The sequence below is a fragment of the Diplotaxodon limnothrissa genome, linkage group LG1 (genome assembly GCF_057381915.1).
Source record: "Diplotaxodon limnothrissa isolate DT_005_m linkage group LG1, D_limnothrissa_male_GT1.1, whole genome shotgun sequence".
NCBI lineage: Eukaryota > Metazoa > Chordata > Actinopteri > Cichliformes > Cichlidae > Diplotaxodon > Diplotaxodon limnothrissa.
Window position 1 is genome coordinate 10,138,577 of NC_140596.1, and position 16,807 is coordinate 10,155,383.

The 16,807-nt window shown below is 37.7% G+C and overlaps 1 protein-coding gene across 5 annotated transcripts in view; it reads right to left on the reverse strand.

Annotated features, from left to right (window-relative positions):
• Positions 1 to 16,807, reverse strand: part of chd9 (chromodomain helicase DNA binding protein 9) — a 73,904-nt gene that overhangs the window by 27,544 nt on the left and 29,553 nt on the right. For all 5 annotated transcript variants that reach the window (XM_085363498.1, XM_085363446.1, XM_085363648.1 and 2 more), the window contains 6 exons: positions 15,149 to 15,561; positions 5,825 to 5,930; positions 2,419 to 2,565; positions 1,145 to 1,213; positions 884 to 939; positions 129 to 246 (listed from right to left, as the gene is read on the reverse strand). In XM_085363498.1, coding sequence (XP_085219624.1) covers positions 129 to 246; positions 884 to 939; positions 1,145 to 1,213; positions 2,419 to 2,565; positions 5,825 to 5,930; positions 15,149 to 15,561 — 909 coding nt within the window. The remainder of the gene's footprint in view (positions 1 to 128; positions 247 to 883; positions 940 to 1,144; positions 1,214 to 2,418; positions 2,566 to 5,824; positions 5,931 to 15,148; positions 15,562 to 16,807) is intronic.

A 16,807-nucleotide genomic window follows, 5' to 3' on the forward strand; every position in this document is an offset into this window, starting at 1 on the left:
AGAAATGTCCTCGACAAAAAGACCCCCCCCCAAAAAATAAATAAAAATAAATAAATAATAACCAAATATTTGTGTCGACACGGGTAGTACAGTACGTCCCCAGACACAAACCAGTCGCACATCCTTACATCTGCAAAGAAGAGTGCCCTCTGTGCCTGTTTCATCTTGAAGCGTTTGATCTTCTGCTGAATCCTCTTGTCCTTCTCCAGCTGCTGTTCTGTGGCCCACTCACAGTGTAGGTAGGAGCTGACACACACACACACACACACACACACACACACACACACACACACACACACACACACACACACACACACACACACACACACAAGATCAGTAAGGTAAGGGACTCTTGCAATCACCTAAACAGCAATCTGGGGGAATTGCTGAGGCCAGCAGGTGTGATTACAGATTGCAGATGTGGTCACAGTATCCACTGGCATGCTGTTCTCAGTCATATTTGTTTAGAAATATTAAAGTGTTTTCACATTCATATTTCCATCCTCGTTATCATTTGGCTGTGAAATGATGGATGTGATCTGGCTGATGACAGATTATCTGCCACACACAAAAAAAAATTCTGGGAAGCTGAGTATGACACTTAAATCTTAATTTCCAAAACATTAAAACTGATAATTTGGTGTGTGAATACGCTAGAATTTGTATTCTTCTTTATTAACAGAAAAAACAGTCATCATAACATTGAGGACACGACAATACTAAAAGTTGTCCCATGCATGCCTGTGATGTACTGACATTTGAAATGTCAAAAGTTCTTAATTACATCCTCTAGCTTTCATGTTGCCTCTGTCTCTATAGATATATCTATAGACAAAAACATATTTGCCACTAACCACCCAGAAACTACATATGAATAACTTACTAGTTTTTGTATTTTACAAAAAACTCTTCCACCTCAATGACCACTCCTGGAGAGACCTAAAGAAAAAGAATGCAAAAACATAACAATGAGAAGCAATGCTTTCATTTAGTGCTATAATAAGGGGGAAAAAAAACATAATACAACAATACAACTCAATACATAGTCCCAAAAATCTATTAAGCTAAAAATTTGCAAGAGAAGCTTTTATCACAACTGTGCAATGGTTAAAAAATAAGGCAAAACAACAAATTAAATATTTACCTCCTTCTTAGCAATACGAGAAGACATGATTTTGTCAACAACAGCAGCATCCTCTTCACTGGGATTCTCCTAGAGAGAACATGATATGGTTAATGTCAACTGATAAATTCATAACAGTCACCCCAGAGCATTAAGTTGCATAAATGTCTTCATAATATGATAACAAAAACAAACACCAGATGCTCTCTTACGCTTTACACATCATAAATTCCTTTGTCAAATTTGTGATTCTGCATTACATAAAAATATCCCAGAACTGAAAAAAACAGTTTTAGACAACAGAAATTAGAGGACAACTAATTTTATTTTTAAGCATTAAAATGTTTCTGTGGCCCTTTCTAACTTCTGTGCTGTTGCATCTAAATCATAAAAAAAGGACAGTGAATATTATCCTTCTTCTTTTTAAAAGCCTTACTGCAGGGGTCCTGGTTTGTACGTCACAGTGTGTTGTTGAAAAGAACAGGCTATTCAGCAGAGCAAGCAGTCCTATTGTTTTTTGTTTCGTTTTGTTTTTTTACTGAGTGTGTTTGTGTTCTTTTATGGTACAAAAATAAGATCTTCCCAACAATGTTTATGTGCATTATTTCCACAAACAATTCTATTTCTTTTCAAGTCAAAACTCTTAATACATGTGAAAAAGAGAGACAAGACCAAAGTGGAGAGGTTTGGTCATAGACCAAAGCACCATGGTTGACAAAAATCAAACAGCATATCAGCACAAACACCTCATACCAACTGTTAAGAGCAAGTTGGAGGGACAATTATTTGGGCTTGTTTTAAGGCCACAGGACATGAGCACCATGCAGTCACCAAGTCGACCACAAACTCCCCTGTATACCAAAGTATTCTAGAGCCAAATGTTAGACCATCTGCCCAACAGTTAAAATCTTGGTCTAAAATGGGTCATTGGACCATGATCCCAAACACACCAGCAACTTTACAATAGAGTAACTGGAAAAGAACCAAGTTGTTGCAGTTGCTCAGTACAGACTTTAACCCAATTCAAATACTGTGGCGGGACCTTAAGATAGCTGTGCATAAACAAATTCCCACAAACCTGATAAAACCATGCAGAAAATAAGTTACTTCAAGTTATTGCTGCTAAAGATGGTTCTACCAGCTAGTCAATCATAGGGTGTACTGTATCTTTTTCACAAATGCAACATCCACTGATTCCAGTTAATACACTGAAGCTGTATTTTCCCATTTATGTTATAACTGAAACAACTGAAATTAAACGTGTTTCCCACAGAGTTATATGCAGAATTACTTACTACAAATAGCTGAAGAGCGGGTTCCTTGGATGCTGCAGTATTGGTTTTCTTGGCTTTGACAATAACCTTGACTTCTTCATCTGACAACCTGGTCTCCAGCTCTTCAGCATACTTCTTCCTCTTCACCTGTCGATTAGACCGCCTCTTCTAAAAAATTATAAGATATAAGCCAAAAAAAGGAGTAAGAAGCACATTTACACAAAAGACAAAACAAAGTAATCTCAAATACTTCATTAATCAATTTTGAAACTGCAAAATAAAATTGGTAATTAATGACTGCTTCACATGAAAATTTCCCATATGGCTCTAAGACTGAAGATTTGATCAAGACTGAGCAGATGTTTTCTAACAGAATCTTGAGCATGGACTCATTTCATTCTTAACTAGTGTGCCTGTTACAAACCAAAGCAACAATGTAACTACATCACATAGGTCGCCAAAGCAAGGTAATAAACTTAGCTAAAGAAAACACAAAGAAAAAAAACGCTATATGATCAGGTTCATGATTGACGTATTATCAAGGCTCAGAGTGTCCTAGGGCTGTTCGATGTATATATATCGGATGACGATATAAAAACGTCTATCGTTTCATTTTACGTTATCGTTTGTTTCGTGGTGTCGCAAAATAAACTGTTTACGGCAATATTTTTTCATCGTTTTGATGGTCACTGTAGTGGCTATATTAATTACTTAAAGTTCTCTCTTTCTCTTATATTTTATATAACCACACTATGGACGGACAAGTGCCTGTTTTTATGCATTGTGGTTAGCAACAACAACGGTAACAGCATCGCGTGTCCGCTTGTTTATGTTCCACATAAACCTTTCACAATAAAGCTCAAGATCCTGTTGAGACTTTTCAAAATAAACTGAATCACGTGAAAGAGCAGATTATTTACGGATGAAAATTTAAAAAAGAGCCGCCAGGTGCTAAAAAAATAAACCTTAGACTCAAACGTTAGAACGCCGTGTAATAAATACAAAGAAAACGGCGGCCTTTACAACTTATGTGTAAAAATGTATAGTTTCATGCATCGGTTAAAACACTCGACTCCAGCTACATGACGCGCAGCTGGAAACACTTCCTGCAAGACGAGCTGCCCGAGATTCACAGAAAATGTTAAATTTTTGTGATTTATATATCGTTATCAGGACGATAGATTTCTTATATCGGGATATGATATTTTGGTCATATTGTACAGCCCTAGAGTGTCCCACTGCTTAGTTAAGGCAAATTACACATGCATTTACGCTTAGTGTGATTTAAACAGACAGCAACAAAATCTACAAACTATTTTAAAGTTGTGACTAATGAGCATGCTTTTACTCATATAAATCCCTGCCAGTACTTCCAACATTTTATTATTAGAATTTAGAATAAGATTAGAAAAGCATTAGGCTAACAATCAGGTCTACTGTCAAATATATTTTCTTTAATATTCTATGATCACAGATGTTATCCTTCTTCTTGCTGGTTGAAAACACAAATGGCAAAAGCTAGGGCTGTGCGATATGACCAAAATCTCATATCCCGATATAAAACATCTATCGTCCTGATAACGACACAAATCACAAAAATTTAACATTTTCTGTAAACTCTGTGAATCTCGGGTAGCTGAAGTTTTTCCAGCTGGGTGTCGTGTACCTGGAGTCGAGTGTTTTAACTGATGCATGAAACTATACATTTTTAGACATAGGTTGTAACGGCCGCCGTTTTCTTTGTGAGTATTTATTACACAGCGTGCTGCGGGGGAAAGCCTGTTCTAATGTTTGAGTCTAAGGTTTATTTTTTAGCACCCGAAGGCTCTTTTTTGCTTCTCATCCATAAATACTCTGCATACTTTTTCATGTGATTCAGTTTATTTTGAAAAGTCTCAACAGGATCTTGAGCTTTATTGTGAAAGGTTTACCTGGAAAATAAACAAGCGGACACGCGATGATTTTACCGTCGTTGTTGCCAATGACAGCACATAAAAACAGGCGCTTGTCCATCCGTAGTGTGGTTATATTAAATAAAAGAGAAAGAGAGAATTTTAAGAAATTAATATAGTCACTACAGTGACCATCAAAACGATGAAAAAATATTGCCATAAATAGTTTATTTTGCGACACCACGAAGCGTAAAATGAAACAATAGATGTTTTTATATCGTCATCCGATATACATCGTTATATCGAACAGCCCTAGCAAAAGCACTTAACATTTATACATTTCCCTGTTCAAAATGATAATATAGAGTTTTCCATTGTGCAGGCCATTGCCCAACATAACCTATTACTGGCCTTACGTTACTAAAACCAAGTCAAAGTCCAGAAAAATATCCTTAAAATCAGAAAAAAAAGTGCTCTAAAATCCGGCTTCTTTCTATTCCTTCCTGTCAAGCCTTTATAATTATCATATGCGTGGGCAGCTGCATCCTGCATCAATACACGAGCCCCTCCTAATGATAATATGTAGTTAATTAGGAATAAATGCCACTGAGCCACAGTTAATTAGGTGTGCAGCACAGTATTCCCGTGGAGATATACCCTCACATTCACAAACCCAAACTGACCAGAAGCTGGAGACTCAAACCTGCCGCATGCCACAACAATAGGAGCGAGCCCCTGAGGAGATCATGCTCCTGTTCCAGCCGGCGGCCAAGCTACTTCAACCTCTTCCACAAGATCATCATAAATGAGTCATCCACCAACTATTTTAATTAAGTCCTGGGGTGCCACTTAGCGGGCGTAATTATATCATACAACACACTGTAGTTAGTGGGGTGTCGTCCCCAGTCATTCATTCATGTCACTCATAACCTTTTGGATATCTGTCAGAACCTACTAGTGAGAAAAGCTCCACACAGACCAGAAGTGTGTTTTAAATGCTAAAGGGTAAACTCAGGTGACACCTAGTTCAATTTGCCATTCTATCATTGATGCTCTGACCTAGATAAAAACCTCTGCTGTCAGTTTTCTCAATCATCAACACAGATGAGAATGTGCACTTGAGATAGCCACCCACTGTATGACCTCCATATGAACCAGAGAGTGGAGCCTTCCAGAATCAGACTAAAGCTGTTAAGTCTTCTACAATGCTCAGCAGCAGTGTGAACAGCCAGGCCGAGGACACCACTTAAGTTTTATCAGAAAGCTAACAGAAAAAGAGTCTCGTATTTCTCGTCTGCTCTCAATAACACCTGCACAAAATCTGAATAAAGTGGGGAAATAACACAGTCAAATATAGCCAAGTTCCAACTTAAAATTCTAGTGTTGTCTCATATGTAAGGTTCATAGTTTGGTTTGATAAACGGCAATGAAATGCACTAATTTCTCCCAGTCTCATTAGAGCCCGTGTTCCTTGTTGGCTTGTACTGTGCATGTATGTCTGCATAAGTTTGTGTATACTTTATACTGGAACTCACAGAGTCATCATCCTTCAAAGTGTGTTGAGGGGGAGGGTCATCATCCGACTCCTCTGAAGACTCGGGCTTTCGCCTTTTCTTCTTTCCAATCTTGATGACAATTTTCCTAAGAGAGAGAAAAAGACCCCATGAAAACAATAAAAAACATGTACCAAATATACAATTTTTACTCTGCTTTAGGCATATTTTAGCTGGACAAATGCCCTAATGGTACAATCCAGAGGCTTCTGATTAGTGTTTTCTGCCTTTTCGTGCTTGATTCGACACTGTAAAATTAATCTACATTTATTTTCAAAACATTGTTAAAAATCTTGTTTATCTCACAAATGTGTCCATGTCTAGAGTTCTTAAATATGAAATGATAAAAAAAATATCTACCCAATAAACGTGTTCAAGTGTATGAAGTCCTGCTAAACATTCTACAAGCTGTTTATCAAGTATAAATATTCTACATGGGCAATTTGGCTTGTTCATTGTTTTTGACAATTCTGCACTTGCATAAACTTTAGGGAGTATATTAATGCAAAGTGAATGCATTTTTAAGAGCTCATCACAGAAAGCAAAAACACCTCAAAAGAACTGACATTTATTTCAGAAGAAACAGGGTTATTTTGAACTAAATCTAAAGTGAGACATTTTAACAGCTTTTAAGTGGGTGGATAAGGAACTACTTCTAACAAAAAGGCTATCATTAATGACTTCTAAGAGAAGGGTGGAAAGACAACCAAAACTATTGGGCCCCTTGCAAACATATACATTGAAAAAGAAAAGCATTTGCTGCACTGTACTCCAAAAGGAATAAATGCAGTTTAATGTCAAACTCCAACATACATATAACAGCAGTGGAACGATTGTAGAGAATGGCTGCACGTATTAACATGCTCACAATGGACGCTGCCTCAGTTTATACAGAGAGGAATTCGGTGCTTTACTAAAGCTCCTCCTTAAATGGAAGATTCACACCAACGTCATTCGATCCTAATTTGGTAAATATTTTTTTCCTCTTTAAAATACCATTCCTAGTTTGTGGGTGATGAAACTCTTACCTTGGTCTAATATACATTTATAGTACCAGAGCTCCAGATATCTTCAGCATCTCAGCAAATATCACTAAACTGCAGAATGACTATATGCAAGCTTTTAATTTTTTGCCAGCATTTCATATTCTAATCTCCTCTCTTTCAGTCACATATCATTTCTGTGACCTTTCTCCATATATTCTCTAACCACATATGCAGACACTTCTCCACATGCATAATCTCTTGCTAGCCGCAAGTGGTAAATCTTTGGCTTGGTGTGATATTGATAGGAAATATATATCTTCTTCCCTATAAGCTTTCAAACATGTTAAGAGTGTGAGAGGAAAAATATGTGCAACTAGGACAGCAAAGAAACAAACTGTCAAGATAGCAACTTCAATATGTAAAGCCACTAATTTTGTTGTTTCCGATTTATCATTTCATTCCGATTTAAGACTTCTTTAAAAGTCTTATCTTCGTATATATTTGTAAGTGTGCATAAATATCATTATAACCCAATTTTTTTCATAGTTAAAATAAAGTAAAAACAAACAAAATAAAATTCCTCGAAAACATATTTTTGACACTTTTTCACACATTTCACTTTTAATGTCAAAAAATTAATCATCTGAAGCTTATCTACATGGAAAAATACTTGAAGCAACATAGAATTAGTGGTCTGATAGACTAGATACATTTCAGGTGATACAAACACTCATCCACATACCCATTATAATATCTGACTGTGTAAGGTAGAAAATAACAGACTTCCAGCAACACTGAAGAGCTGTCCCCTCAGTTGGCATCCCTGTCCCTGTCCCTGCCCCTCCACCCCTCTCTGGATGATATTACATCTCACAAATCCTCTTGACAATGACACTTTATGGTTGCCATGCAACATGCCCTTGGGAGTGTATTTGGCTATGTGGGTATTAAATCTTCCTCATGACATCACTTCCTGTGAAAACAACACCAGTACATGGTTACTAACGCTACGAATGGCTAAGATATATGCCAAGTCAGAGTGACACAGTGGAAGAAAAAAGAAAGTTTCCAGCTCTGACGCCAAGAAAAGAAGACAAAAACCAAAATGAAACAACACAAAAACAATACTGATAATAATGATAATAAAGTAGCTAAATGGGACTGAACACAATGTTTATCGTTGACTAAATAAAAGCTGGCTGTGATATGGGTCTTGCTGAATAGCAGTGTCACATCACCATTTAGCAGCTCGGCAACTAACAGCACATAACAGGGCTAAAGCATCTCTCTGACCCCCATATGGGAAAACTTGAACTGTGAAGCAAGATACTTGAGGACTGTAGAAACATCAATTGAGCCAGAAAGTGAAGACAGAAAATACGGATGCCGGTGTGATACATTTGTATCGACATCTGCTGCATGTGTGCATGGCATTTACGAGAGTCACGTGATTTACATAGATGCCATAGTAATGAAAAATAGATTCTACACTTGCACACACAAAAAACAAAACCCACATCTTAGTGATGGTAACATCCTGTTCCACCGCTTATGTGGCTGATACACAGGACCACCCAAAGATTTACTAACATCAATACTAATGCACATTCTCCCTTTGACTGGATAGCCTTCCCACAAGCTGAAATATGGTAACTCAAATGACAGGGAATAAACTCAGACTTTGAAGTCAACCCCTTACTGACAAAAAGTGGTACAAAAGCAGACTCTTCTGGGTAGTAGTTAGTTCTCCCTGATGCAAAGAACTTTAAAAGATCAGCATGAAAACCACTGAATTACAAAAATTCTATTCATTCTCCTAAGTATTCAAAATGCCTAACAGCCTGACCAGGCAAAGAGACAGCTGTAAAAAGAGTTTTGTTTTTTTTATATTGAAGGAAAATGCCAAATTTATGAGAAAGTGAACACAAGAAGAAACTGTCTGCAACAAAGTCTCTGTGGCATGTGTTAAACAAATAATTATCTTATAATACCAACAGTCAACTCTATATTGATGCAATTTCTCATGTTGAATTTTATCAATCGGGTCAAAACCATTTCAAATTATTAAATTTGTTCTCACTGATGTTTCCCAATCTTGAGCAAAACAAATGACCTTCAGACCAACCCTCCGAAACATTATTCGATGAATAGTTTGTCCATTAAAACTAACTGATATCAGAAGGTGACTTCATAACTTTGGCAACCATGTCATGTTTCTTGACATGTGATAACCACTATGGTTGCAGAGGACACCACTTCTACTCATTTTTGTTTCCTATATTTGTACTTTATGGTGCATTTCCGCCCAGAGTTGCTGGGTGGAAATGTTTGTTCCTGATAAAGATTCCAAATTTTACAAGGCCATGTTCAAGACATAATCCTACATCTTTAATTTGACTACAGTTGTCCCTGATCTGACATTACTCTGTATCACTGATGATAGGCTATCACAAGCTTTTTCCTGAGAGTAATAATCTAGTTGCTCGGCTTTCTTGGCTGCTTTTCCCCCATTGTGCCAAATAACCCCATCCCTTGTCCCCCAGTGTTGTCCTGTCCTACTTGGCATGCCGCCAGTGAGAGTGCATGAGTGAGGGTTTGATTTTAATAGAATCAAGATCTGATGGTGCTTTGCCAGCCAAAACTGCAATGAGGCATTTCAGCATGTCGGAGGAACAGTATTCACCTATTAGATAGCCTACCTCAGAAAATTATGATTTTGAGTGAACAAATTATACTCAAAAATGCCGTTAAGTATGCTGCGTGTTTGTGTGCGTTTCTTATCCTGAGGGGCTTATTGACACAGCAGTGCAGGTCGTTCTCAGGAAATCCCCCTTCTTATGAATGGAAGGCTATAATCTCAGTACCACATAGCAAACAACTGGAAACAGTAGCAGCAGCAGCAGCTCTATCAAGCACCCTCTAAAACACAAATACTATATCAGCGCAGAGCACATGGCCTCATGGGATTTCTGCTTTATACAGCAAACATATTTTTTTTTAAATTAAAAATGGGTAGTAGCCTCTCTCTCTTCCACACAGACACACACGCGCGCACACACACACACACACACACACACACACACACACATATAAGAACATCTGAGTTTGCATTAAGACATGCACAGACCCCCAGAATGTTTATATATCACATGCCTGCACATGTGAACACGCACAAAAATGCACCCTGCAAGGGATTAACTAGGAAAACAATAAAAAAAAAAAAAAAACAGCTTTAGCTTTCCCTAATGAAAAAAGTGAGGGAGAAGAGATTAGACAGCTAGCAGGCAAGCATTGAAATATGAACAGCTATACGCTGCAGCACATACACTAGACTTAAACCTCCATTTTCTATCATGTAATTGATCTCACAAGCACCATTTTGTTTGATATTTTCCTACTACCCTGCTGCTTTGTAGTATCAGCATATTTATAACATGCCTGCTCACAGGAAGCATTGGATGCACAGCTTTGAGCATGCTGATTGAACCAAATTTATATTAGGAAAAAAAATGTAAAGAGGAGGGGGAGGGTGGAACAAAAAGAGCAGCACACTGCTTTCATCTGATAATTATTTGAGGGTATTTTTCAGCAGGTAGGCTGCACAGAAAAGCACATTCCAGCCTACAGAGAGCCGTGATCGGTCAAGCCTATCCAGTAAAATAACCACCTCCTCTCCTTAGAGTAGATAATGTTGGTTAATATTTAAATTTATAAAATTCTGGCTGAAAAGCGAAAAGAAAAATCTATCAGTGCCCTAGTCCTGTTTATTAAGATTAGGTGTATTTACACAATATTAAAAACAGGATATGCAGGTCCTATGGTGACCCTGAAAAAGGCATCCTGTCCACAACATCTTTTAGGGTCAGTCCATCATGTCACGCTGAAAGCAAGTAAAGCTTTTATAATTAAAAATGAACTATTTTACAATGATGGGTTAACTCACTAATCTGTTTTACTATTACGGTCTGTCATTTCCAAAGCATACCACAAGCAATTTTATGTATGATATTATGGTATGATATATCTTTGAGGCACAAATACGTGCTTAAGTAACGCCCTTTTGATTAAAACAAAAACAAAAAACGCCACAAACGAGTGAATCTGAAGATTCAACATAAACACCTGTAGTACTAACAGTTGAAATGATTCCCCAGGGTTATCGCACCTTATAGCAGCAAAGCATAAGAGCTTCCATGATGATGTGTCTGATTTGCCTAAATGCTGTGGGATCTAATGGTCTATGTTTAAGCTTTGATAAATATTCAGCAGTCATAGTGATTAAAGTCAATTTAATTATTAAGACTGTTATAAACCAAGTTGAAAATTAGTCTCTAGAATTCCCCAATAGCTGATTTTAATGTACCACATCTTGTTTTCCCAAAGTAGGACATCAGTTAGGACATTAGTGTTGGGAAATTCTTGTTGGGCTATAGTTTCATTAAAAATCCCCAGATAAGAAGAGTCATTTGATACTGAAGCATATTAGCCAAGACAAAGATAACAAATATGTAACATTTGTTCTCCGGTTTGATTTTTCTTGGATATCTGTCATGTCCACCTGTCACAGCGGCTGTTGCACCCATATTTTAATCGGCTGCATTAATTTATTTATTCTCATCAGACAGGCAGATTTTCCATATGATTGTATGACCCCCCAATTTGCTTTCCAAGCATCTGGTGAGCAAACTATCCAAGTAATCCAGAGGACACTTATTAGGCATTAAACAGAATTGATTCTCCGAGAAACATAGGTAGTGATGACAGTATAGTGGTCTCAGAGAAACAGAGCCTTAAGTATACCGACAATTAGGGTAATGGTCTTATCGTGGGATCCAATTCCCTGCTTAAAGAACAGTCAGACGATGCGATGGAAGAGTGAGCACCAAATACACACAACCTCCAGCTTTCAGAACACAGCCAAGCACACACCCTCAACAGAGCAGAGCCTGAATTAATGACTTTAGCGGAAGGTTAGTACCTCTGCAGTCGGTATACATTAATATTTTATGTGGAGATCCTTGGTGGTGCATGCATATAAACAGGACTCTCTCCACTATGAATACAGAAAAGACGCTTCGTGTTATAGTCTCAATCACCGCAGTCTTCATCACAAGTGCAACAGATCTACCCCTCCCTGTACATATATAAACATATTCCAAGTGCATCTGTGTGGAGCAAAAATAGAAACTGAATCTTCTTCACAAAAAAAGAAAGAACTAGTAAACAGACTATGCATTATACAACATATCTATAATTAATTGTGTACTCTTGAATGTATGCAAATGTGTGTAGAATTGGGCTTTTATTGCCAGACCAAGAGTCAACCTGGGCAAGAGGCCAAGGCACAGTCAGAAATACAGCCATTCATAGCCTTAATGCAAGAACACTATTATGGATAGGCCCTGTGAAGTAGTTCTACAAGTCCATAGTCAAAATGTACAATGCAAAAATGAAAATAAACACTGTAACTGTTACAACAGTGCCAGTCACTTCAGTCTTTTATAGCTGGTATGTTTGTTTTGTTAGCCTGGAAAGTTTTCTCCTTTCTGTCTTTCATCAACAAGTAGTCACTCCCTGTGCATTTGCAATAATACATTTACTTCATTACTGTTTAGAAAAAAAAAGTGGGTGTTGAAAATGGTATTTATGACAAAATCAGGCCATCCAGTGCTCAGGACAATGGGTTTTAGTTTTTATGTTTATGATTAGAGTGCTGTGAGACTGTGGCGGATCATGTTTTGACTTCGTGATTCAAGGTCTACACCTGCCTGTCTCAGTTAAACTGGACTTGCTGGATTTAGGTGAATGCACATTCTATTCCTGTAAGTGTCTTTGTTTATATCAACATGGCCATCAAGAGTCACAGTTATTTTGGTTTTTGAGTCTTCAAGCAGCATCATTAAGTGGAGCTCTTGAAAAAGATCCGCTCCAATTTGTCTGTTCTTTATTTGCTAATTAGCAAAGTAAAAGCTCCATTAGCCTCAAGATTTTCTTAGCTATGAATCTTCACACCTCAGAGGAAACATTCACACACTCCTACAAACCTCTTGTCATATACAGACAGCTATACGTCACTGCCGTGTTCGCACCAAAGTCTTTTGCATTTTAACAGCTTAACATATTTAAGAGCAATTTTAATAGCTTAAATAGCTTAAATCCCAAAATATGATTAATTAAGGCATAGTAATGTCATGTAATGTTTAGCAAAATATAAAGCAAAGCAGTCAAACTAATTTGAAATGTCGTGCACTTTATAAATTTCTCAGTATGGTCATTCTAGTCAGATGACCGGTCCATCATCTGACCTGAATACACTTCATTTTTCAAAATGGCTGGAATACATGAAGAAATGGGTGCTATAAAATGTGGTCTATATCACTGACTGTATTTTGGTCTGACTGTTTTTTTGTTTTTTAAAACAACATTTACCCCAGGTATGGTTGCTTGGGTTACTTAGCTCATTAGCTTATAACAACAATGACTGTTATCTGTGACACATTTAAATGACAGACTGCAAACACACGGTTAGCTGTCCTTTAAAGCCATCAAGTCTTAGACTGCACTTGATTACATACTGATGGTTTTAAGAACTGTCTCAACGGATGCAAGGTGGTTAGAAGAGTAAAAGATCTGGGTGTGCACTCTCTAACCAATATGAGTGAAGCTTCCTGATCTTAAAAGTCAAAGATAAATAACAAGTTCAAACAACGCTTTCATTTTAAGATCACACCTGAGCTTGTTCAAAAATTCAATCACATCCACAAACCTCATGGAGCTCATCATGGAGCTGAGACATGACTTAATGTGAACACCAACAGACACCTACCTCCAACTAAACCTGAAAGTGTAGGCAGACTGTATCACAATGACTGATGCCTCCATCATCTCACTGTTCTCCCAAACATTAGCACTTCCAAAACTTTGTCATTTTCACACACAGGACATGTGAAATTCATTATGTGCTACAGATTTTCTCCCTCAGCATACCTCATCTAATTATTAACCAAGGCCGCAGCCAACCAGATATTCAGTTTGACCATTTCCAGCCACTCTCACGCTAGGTTTCAAATGTGGGTGCTGCTTTAAAACCAATAGTGATTTTTTTTTTTCTAGCTGTACAATGTGATATATTTAAACATTCCCCCATTCCTTCAGTTCCCTGCCTTTGCATTCACATCTGCACCAGCTTATATCTTAACAGGCTGCGCTGGGTGTGGCTTAGAGCTACATACTGCTTATAGCAGTTAAAAACGGGGGGATGGGAGACAGATTAAGGTATCTTTACATCAGCACTACTCACAAAAACATACTAAGAAGCACTGTCCTGCATGTAAATGGAGTCTTTGTGTGCTCCTCCCATGTCTATGCTGATGACTGAGCCTGGTTTATTGTTATGGCGTGCAGTAAAGTCTGTTGAACTTTGAGCTTCCATCTTGGCAACCACAGGCAGAAAATAAATGTAGAAATGTACCAATAAAAATCAACCGATGCACAAGAACCTAAAATCAGTCAAATGCTGCTGCTTTATTGATGCAAATAGCAAGAAGGAATTACCTTAAGTCAGAAAAAGACAAAGTACATGTATAGTAACATTAATTCAAGTTTAAACTTACTGATCTGTGACTTGGGAACTTGAAAAAAAATTTTTTCCCCCTATTGAAAATTGCTCTTTTTAAACTGGCTCTTAAATCAAACATTTAGAACAATCATCATAAATATGTAATAGTTTCAAACTCTAAACCATCCCTTTAAATTCCTAAGCTTCAGTGGGAACTGTTAGAAAAGTGGATGTGGATGAAGTGAAGTGAAGAGCCTCAACATAAACGTGACTTTTACTGAACGCAAGCTATGTGTTTAACCATTTTCCAGTAGTGACAAAATAGTGATCAATAATGTTAACATGTTTTTCACTACATAATCTATAGAAAATACAATAGCTGACATAAGCTTTCCAATATGTAAGATTTGGTCCTGTAACTTTTCATTTTATATGAATCTCTGTCTCAATGTATTGTTTATCCTATTTACATATTAAAGTGGTGTATATTATTGCTATACAATTTTTTAAAAATCCTAATTTGAATTCTGAAACGCTGAAGCTACGATTTCTTTGTCTTTTGTATATTAAGTATAATGACAGATAGTTAATCAGTGGCACATGTTACTTGCGCATACGGGCTCATGAAATGCCGCTGTTACTAAAGCATGAGTTGAGTTAAAAGACATGAGATCAAAGCGATGCTTAGTGGATTATTTTTTGCCAAAGCAACAGCGCACTGCAGCAGTTTATAGCTGAGCATTAATGGTTGTGACTACATACCCGATCTTGGCCTTCTGCTTGGGCTTGGAGGAGGGTACAATACAAGCTTTCCTGCAGGCCTTCTCCTTGGACCGTGCCTTCCCATTTCCTTTGTGCTCATGATCACGGTGGGCTTTGTACTGCGAAGAAGAGCTGGGGAAGCTCTCTGGGCTCATAACCCTTGGGATGTTTTTCTCCCCTCTTTGCCGAGCCTTTGCAATAGCCTCTGATATTATCCTATTTGCCTTCTCCTGCTTGTCCTGTGGAGTTGAATCCATCTGATGATGCGTCCTCCGTGGAACCCTTTTCTCTGATGAGGAGCTGGATGAAGATGAAGAGGAAGATGAAGAGGATGATGACGAGGATGAGCTGCTCTTCATTGGGGGACTGAGGACCCGTATCTGGCTTCCGGGACCATTAGCGTTCTTTCGAGGCTATGGTCAAAGAGAAAAATAAACAGAAACATAGTGAGCATGGTACTGTAAAAGGTGTGTGATGTCATCGAGCCTTCGAAACAAAAAGCTGCACCTTAGAAAAATCTAGTGATGCAAAGATCTTTAAAAAGAAAAAGCTTAATAACAAAACAAATGTCCAAATACTAGCTTCAAAACACTGACTCACAAAAAATAAATAAAAAATGCAAAACAGGAAAAAAAACAAAAAAAAACAACAACATCAGCCTTAATTTACATAATGCATATAACAGATTACAAAGCCAATGAGGTACAATGTGGATGTACTGATACAGCCTGCAGCCATTTACAGGTTATGCATTTCTACTTATATAGGTGTGTTGTCACTAGGTTTGGTAAAAAACAATTTAAAAAAAAAAAAAAAAAAAAAAAGGAAAAAAAGATATTGTTCAAAACATCTTCCTGTTTTGTAACACCATAAGCATTTATTAAAAAAACAAAACAAAACAAGCCATTAATACCACTGTTTGTATTTATAGCTGCATTCAGCATGTGGATCCACTATAGTCACACAGCTCAGCTAACACAATCGAAATATTGTTTCCTTCATAGAATATCGTGGAAGCACAGTGCGATGCCATTTTACTGTACAGTAAGCAGCTGAATGTAATAAATATGAAACAAGGTCTAAAACAAGGAAGAAACTAAATGTTAAAATCCAGCCTTCTATGAATTCGCAACATACTAGGGTGCATTCGTGTGACGAATGAAAATATCACTCATTCAGAAAAACAGAACCTTCTCAAGGCTGTGTGAAGCACTCCGGCAGCAGAGCTTGTTGCTGTCCCCATCTCAAAAGCTGGGGGTGGGGGGTGGACCTGCCATGCTCTGCATGATGCTCACTTTAACTCTACTCTACTAGTAGACACTGAGCTTGATGAAAGGCCAATGTTTCCTCCAAGAATTCATTTAGATCAAGGGCAGACGACCCTCTGTCTGAACTCTGAAACCATGTGACATCAAAAGTCAACTGAAATTCTTTTGGCTCAAGTAAGCTTTTCAAACGGAGGGTTAAACACTGGTTCAATGTAGCAGGTCACAGTGAGCCTCGCAGACATAAATAATCTAGCCTGCCTGATACATGATAATATGTGCATAATAGATGGCGTGACTGCGGTTATGACTACACAAGCACCCTGTGGTGGGCTTTAAGCCCAGCAGAGAGGGAACCCATAAATGGATGACCTAATCTAAAAATGTGTTGCGT